Source organism: Mauremys reevesii, linkage group 10 (genome assembly GCF_016161935.1).
Source record: "Mauremys reevesii isolate NIE-2019 linkage group 10, ASM1616193v1, whole genome shotgun sequence".
In the NCBI taxonomy this organism is placed as follows: Eukaryota; Metazoa; Chordata; order Testudines; family Geoemydidae; genus Mauremys; species Mauremys reevesii.
Genome location: NC_052632.1, coordinates 69,144,699 through 69,151,803, shown reverse-complemented (window position 1 = coordinate 69,151,803; position 7,105 = coordinate 69,144,699). Strand labels below are relative to the sequence as shown.

At 43.7% G+C, this 7,105-nt stretch overlaps 1 protein-coding gene across 2 annotated transcripts; it reads left to right on the top strand.

Moving 5' to 3' along the window:
• The first annotated feature begins 242 nt into the window (after positions 1–242).
• On the top strand, positions 243–5,827 carry THUMPD1 (THUMP domain containing 1). Of its 2 annotated transcripts, none has more exons than XM_039490926.1 (4): positions 243–555; positions 1,816–1,990; positions 2,640–2,888; positions 4,176–5,827. In XM_039490926.1, exons 1-4 carry the CDS (start codon positions 331–333, stop codon positions 4,493–4,495), a joined length of 969 nt encoding a protein of 322 aa, XP_039346860.1. In that variant the 5' UTR covers positions 243–330; the 3' UTR covers positions 4,496–5,827. The 2 variants fall into 2 exon arrangements, with proteins under 2 accessions (XP_039346860.1, XP_039346859.1); XM_039490925.1 differs by having other exon boundaries at positions 1,813–1,990.
• Positions 5,828–7,105: the final 1,278 nt, after the last annotated feature.

The window sequence follows — 7,105 nt, the reverse complement described above, 5'->3', positions numbered from 1 at the left end:
CACGCACGCAGGGCCCGGCCCGCGGGAGCCAGGGCGGTAGCACAGGCAGCTCCTGGGTCGCGCCTCTCCCGGAGCTGGCTGGCGCGGCACGAGCAGCGCGGTGCTACGGGGACAGGCGGCGCGCGGCAGGCACGGGAGGGGTGACTTTAGGACCCGGGAGAGCCGCTGTATCCGGCGGGCGTTAGGACCCGGAAAGCCCTTCGGACTTGCTGGTACCAGCTCCCTCTCCGTCGCGCTGCTGTGGCGTCATCGCCTCGCGCCGCACGTCGGCGAGGTAACGCGTGGTTCTAGCGCCCGCGTGGAGGCCGGACTCGTGGCTCAGCTGCCTCCATGGCCGCCTCGGAGCAGCCGGCTGCGGCGATGAAGCGGCGGCACAAGGCGCAGTACGTGCCGGGGCAGCAGGCCAAGCGGCCCCGGGGCGGCGGCGGGCCGCGGCAGCTGGAGCTCGGCATGCAGGGCATCCTCATCACCTGCAACATGAACGAGCGCAAGTGCGTGGGGGAGGCCTACAGCCTGCTCAACGAGTACGGGGACCTGCTCTACGGGCCCGAGAAGGTGCGTGCGGCCGGCCGGCCGGCCGGGGCCCCTCCGGGGCGGGGTGCCGCTGGCCTGGCTCTGCTGCCCTGTGCGTTCCGCGGGGGCTGCTGCAGCAGGGGGCCCGATTATTAGCATGGTACTTCGGGACCCCCCTCCTCACCCCTGGGCACGCACCAAAAAGCTAGTCCTGCCCCGAGCAGCTTACAGGCTCCAGTGGGGGCAGAGTCATCTGTAAGCAGTTTGTTTGTGGCAGCACCAAAGTGAACCCCATACCAGCAGAGGCCTGCGATTGGCTGTGGTTCCTGCGCGCTGCACTGCTGAGATCTGGCGCCCCTAAAGGATGCCCAAGAATGGCCGTGCTGGATAATTTGGGCGTCTCTCTTGGCCAAAATAATGATGTTAAGCAACAAAAAAAAGGCAGCATGTTAATGTTCTGGTTTGTGGATATTTTAGAGCAAGAAGTGAATTAACGTTAAACAGGCCATCTAAATGTTTTGATGTTGTTAAAGTGCCACAGGAGAACACAATTTAAAAGTGCTCTGCAAATCAGTATGTGTTTCTTTCAGTGATGGATACAGACTTGGTTTAATAACTCCTTCTGGTTAACATAGCTGGCCTGTTTATCGCTCTAAGTTTTTGTCTACAGATTAAGGGCTTGTCTACACTTAATGCTTCACTGAAGATGCTACCTATGCCAACAGGAGAGCCTCTCCTGTTGGTGTAGGTACTCCACCTCCCTGAGAGGTGGTTGATGGGAGAATTTTCCCATTGACTTAGTGCTGTCTACACTGGGGGTTAGGTCAGTTTCACCCCTGAGTGATGTAGTTATACCAACCTAATTTCCTAGTATAGACCAGGCCTAAGGTTTGCCTATTACTCGCTGCTCCCATTTATAAATTGCTATAGGTAATAATCTTGAAAAGTTTGCTTTCCAAACTGGTGATGAGTTTTGGTTTTTTTTTTAAAGATGATTGATCATCCACCTGTTACCTAATGGTGCAAGAGACAAATTTTATGTAACGTGCTTTAAAATTAAATCACCACAGAGATAGAGAAAATGAAATGATTCCCACTGCAATAATTTCTGGTGCTTGTCTTAACGCAGTGTGCCTACTCCTAAAATGCCTTATTAACTGTCTACAGTATCACTGCTTGAATTCTGGGTTTTTTAGGCCAGGGGTATAGTGGTGGTTGTGACTTTCATTTATTGAGCATTAGATGAGATTTCTTAACCCTTCGCTAACATCTCATTTAAGATGCATCCTCTTGTTCCAACAGTTTACAGATCAAGATGGCAGGTTGTCAGGAAGTGAAGAGGAGGAAGATGATGTTGAAGCTGCCTTAAAGAAAGAAGTTGATCAGATTCGCACTTCGACTGAACAGAAGCTGAGAAGATTCCAGTCAGTGGAGAGTGGAGCTAACAATGTGGTCTTTATTAGAACGCTGGGTGTAGGTGTGTATTGAAATAACTGCTGCATAATGCAACACACACTAGCTGCTTTGCAGTTTGTTAGACTGTGTCACGGTGTGACTGCCAAAGAAGTGAAGCATGCTGAATGTTCATGCAACCTTCCTCTTTTCCTTTTGCGTTCCCATTGAACACTCTAGTGACTACAGCCAGGTAGTTATTTTGCCCAAGCAGAACCAATCTGACCCTTGTAAATGTAAAAGGGCTTGGTATTTTGCTGAACTCGGAAAGCGTGCAAAAAGGCTAATGTTCCCAGATCCTCAGCCTTGTTGTGAAAAAACAAATATGAGCTGGAAGAACAGCTGGTGTATTGACAGACATGAGTAGGGTCTGATATTTCAGTCCTTGCTCAGGCAAAACTCCTGTTGCCTGAGTAAAAAACTTCAGAAGTAGACCTCCAGTGTTGCACCTACTCTCTCTTGTGCTTCATAAGCCAGAATTGTGGAAATACTCTCTCCATGCTTTCAAACGCCCTACCCTTTTGTAGGAACCCTATAGAATTTAGTAGGCTGCTGTAGAATTTGATGATTCAGTTTCTTTGTACTTGTAAGCAAGTAAGATTTGATGCTGTATTGCTTTTTTAAAAGGAAATTCTTTCTGTTTGTTGCTCTTACTCTGTTGTCTTGTCTTGTAGAACCTGAGAACCTCGTGCATCATATATTAAAGGACTTGCACACTACTAAAAAGAAGAAAACAAGAGTGATTCTGCGTATGTTGCCCATTTCTGGAACCTGCAAGGCTTTTGTGGAAGATATGAAAAAGTATTCAGAGACCTTCTTTGAGCCTTGGTTTAAAGCCCCTAATAAGGGTACTTTTCAGATTGTTTACAAAGCTCGTAATAACAGTCACATGAGTAGGGAAGAAGTAATCAAAGAATTGGCAGGTATGTACATATCTGACCTAGCATGATTGTAGACAAGTGTATAAGCTACCTAAGACTGCATGTGTAAGCAAATTATTCAAGCAAAAATTTTTTTAGTAGACATAAATGTTGCGTTATAGAAAACTCAAGTATATTGAATTATGAAAAGTCTTTCAATTTTTTTCTCTTAAGCTCTGTGAAAGTAACCTGACACGAACAACACTCCTTTTTGCTATCAGAGGTTTTCATCTTAACAAATCATAAACCAGAAGAGTGTGTGGTCCAACTTCGTTGGGTATAACTCACTGTGACAATACCATTCCTGCAAACTTCCAGGATTGTATTAAAAATCCTTTGAATACTGAACATTATATTGGGCAATGGCTTGTCGATGTGTCCCTAGACTATGACTTAGGTCTGGTCTGCACTACAGTTAGGTCAATGCAAGACTGTTTCGTCTACCTAACTATGGAAATGCCTACGCTTGAATTTCACTCCCGTTAAGGTGATTGCCCTACTACACTGACTTAATAACTGCACCTTCATAAGAGTCAAGGTGTGCAGAGTCAAGGTTGATGTAGGTAAGTGGATGCAGTGTCAGTGTAGACACTGCTTTGCTTATGTTGACTGTACTGTACTGGTGTCCCACAATGCCTCCAACTGACGGTACAATCGATACAAGCACGCCTGGTAAGGACATGTGCCACCGAAACGAGGAGCGAAGTGTAGACATGCACAAGAGATGTAATTACGGTGGCAGCTGTATGCCAACGTAAATCAGGTCAACTTAGTTTTGTAGTGTAGACGTGGCCTTAATGAAATAACTATAAATTCACTTGGCAGCTTTCTCCTTGATAGTTGCTGTGGAATAGTCCTTTGGTTCGAGAGAGTGTTTCTAAGCGTCCCAATCTGTCTTGCTATTTTGACCAATTCAGTGACTGAAAATTCTTGATTGCAGTTGCCATAGCTAAAGTAAGGTGCCTTGTTTTCCCCTGCTTTGTGGTGCAGTTTGTGCTTTGAGATTTTATTTCCAGAACTGAGTGTTCAGAATATTTTTGGAAACCGTTTTCTTGTGAAATTGGTGCTTATTTTGGCGTGTTGCTACAACAACAGCAGGTTTCTCTCATTGTTTGGCAGTAAGTTTATCCCCTCTATCTGATTTGCGGTATTTCCATCTTATTAAAAGTCCTTGCACTTTAAGTGAGGGCTCAACTGATGAATGTGACACCTCATTTACACTCTTTTCTATGAAAAACATTTCCTCCAGTTTCCCCACTGATTCTAAGACTGTTTCCTTTTATTTTGTAGGAATAGTGGGCAGCCTAAATCCAGAAAACAAAGTGGATCTTAATAACCCCCAGTATACCATTGTGGTAGAAATAATAAAAAATGTCTGTTGCTTGAGTGTGGTGAGAGACTATGTTTTGTTCAGAAAATATAATCTACAAGAGGTGGTGAAGAGCAACAAGGAAGAGCTGGTACAGCAAAACCTGTTGAGTGCTTCACAGGAGGAGAAGTTGAAAGAAATAAACCTGGCAGAAGAGGACTCTAAAGAAGTGAAACCGGAAGACAAAGGTCAGAGTGAAGAGGAAGCTAAGCCCAATGAGAGCGACAGTCAGCAGGCATAGAGAATGTGATGGAAGGGGAAGACAAACACAAAGATCACTGTAAAAATAGACTGGCTTAGAGTTTTGAAATGGGCATTTAAAGGAGAGCTTAATTTTTTATTTTAAATTTGCTTTTTAAAATATCCAAGTATTTAAAAAAAAAAAAATGTAATGCTCCATCCTGTCTTTGCTATAGGAGTCAGTGTTGCAGCACGCAGTGTCAGAGAGAATGGTGATATTTATCACTTAACTCTTCAGCCTGATTCTCCAATGCCTTCCATCTTGTGTGGTCATAGATCTGTGCACCGTGTAGGTAAACTGTTACCAGTCTGATCTGGTAGCATTTTACACCCACTTACCACATGTAAATAACTACCATAGGGTGCTGGGCTGACTCAACCCCTTTGCCTCTAGACATTCTGAGAAGCCAATGGCAGAGGCAGGATTGAGAGGTCTGGAAAAGGACAGGATCTTGCAAGGCGGGTTATTTGGAAAAAAAAACTGTGCCATTTTGTTTTGGTGACATGACTTTGCATACTATGTAAACCTCGTCTTATTAAACACAGAATGAGCCATAAGCACCCGATTTTCTGTATGTTGTTCAGATGTCTACAAAGTCTAGTTTAGAACATATTAACATGTCTTTGAAATGTGTGTGTGTGGGGGGGGAGAGGAATTGCCACCATCAATAGCTCAGTATTATGAGCAAACCTCTCCCTCACCCTTCTCCCTCAAATTCCTGTAATTTTCTAGAACAGACAGATGCCAGTGTGGAAGTCGTGTATAATCTTGGCAAAAGCACCCTGTGGTATGTCTCTCAAGAAGAGCAATGTACATAGTGGACAGGAGCATATATAGTTATCTATTAACTATCTGAGAAGAACCCATTTCTAAGGATACCTATTCCAAAGGCACTCCTTTATTTAAGTTTGATGTTTTTATTAAATAGTCTCATTCATTGGTTTTTTATTAGCTGTGCTCATGTTTGAGTTGGTTTTTAAACTTCATGTGAAAGCGGCTCTCTGTATTACACAACATCTAATAGAAAAAGTTTAACTTTTTGTATGGTTTCAATTTTACAAAATGAGTGTTCTGCCTCAGTTTGAAAATAGCATCTGAATTTTTTCTCTTCCTATAACATTTGAAGAGTACGTCTCACTGATAAGTTATGGTATCATTTTTACAAAGACTAGAAACCCAGATTAAAAAAAAACCCTATTTTAATATAGTGTGGCTATAGCTTGTTTTCCAATAGTATTGTTCCTGTACACTTTTTGTACAAGTGTATGGCTTAGGTGTTTCATGATGCACTTACAACTTAAACCTGTTGGTGTCACTAATGGAAAAGCATTTGCTCCAGATAACACCAGTGGGCTTGATTGTGATTTGATAAAAAAGGACATGGGTGAGCCTCTTACGAGTTTTGTTTTATGATCTCTAGTGTTTGTAAAACTGTTTTAAGTTTGAAAATTAAAATAAATCCTTTCCTAGTCCTGTGTTTCTTTCCCCACCTCATCCTGACTGACTTAAGCTCTGCTTTCTCACAGCCAGTGCTGTTCTTCTGATATGTGAATATAGATTCCAAGGCCTGAAGGGACCATTGTGATCATCTAGTCTGACGTCCTGTATAATAGGCCATAGAACTTCCCCAAAATAATTCCTAGAGCAAATCTTTTAGAAAAACCTCCAATCTTGATTTAAAAAATTAACATGGTGGAGAACCTACCATGACCCTTGGGAGATTGTTCCAGTGGTTAATTGCTCTCACTTTGCAAATTGTATGCCTTATTTCCAGTCTGAACCGGTCTAGGCTTCAACTTCTAGCCATTGAATTGTGTTATATCTTTCTTTGATAGATTGAATGGGGATTGTTTTATTGTGGGAGGCCTATTATTAAATATTTGTTCCCAATTTAGATACTTAGAGACTTCAGTCAAGTCACCCCTTAATATTTTGTTTGCTACGTAGAGTGAGCTTGAGTCTATCACTACAAGGCATGTTTTCTAAACCTTTAATCATTTTTGTGACACAACCCTCTCCAGTTTATCAAAATCCTTCTTGAATTGTGGACAAATGCAAGAAGCCTGGGCAACAAGCAGGGAGAACTGGAAGTCCTGGGACAGTCAAGGAACTATGATGTGATTGGAATAACAGAGACTTGGTGGGATAACTCACATGACTGGAGTAGTGTCATGGATGGATATAAGCTGTTCAGGAAGGACAGTCAGGGCAGAAAAGGTCAAGGAGTTGCATTGTATGTAAGAGAGCAGTATGACTGCTCAGAGCTCCAGTATAAAACTGCAGAAAAACCTGTCTCTCTCTGGATTAAGTTTAGAAGTGTGAGCAACAAGGGTGATGTAGTGGGGAGAGTCTGCTATAGACCACCAGACCAGTGGGATGAGGCGGACGAGGCTTTCGTCAGGCATCTAAAAGAAGTTACAAGATCAGGCCCTGGTAGCCATGGGGGACTTCAATCAGCCGGATATCTGCTGGGAGAGCAATTCCGCAGGGCACAGACAATCCAGGAAGTTTTTGGAAAGTGTAGGGGACAATTTCCTGGTGCAAGTGCTGGAGGAACCACCTAGGGGCAGAGCATTTCTTGACCTGCTGCTCACAAACAGGGAAGAGTTA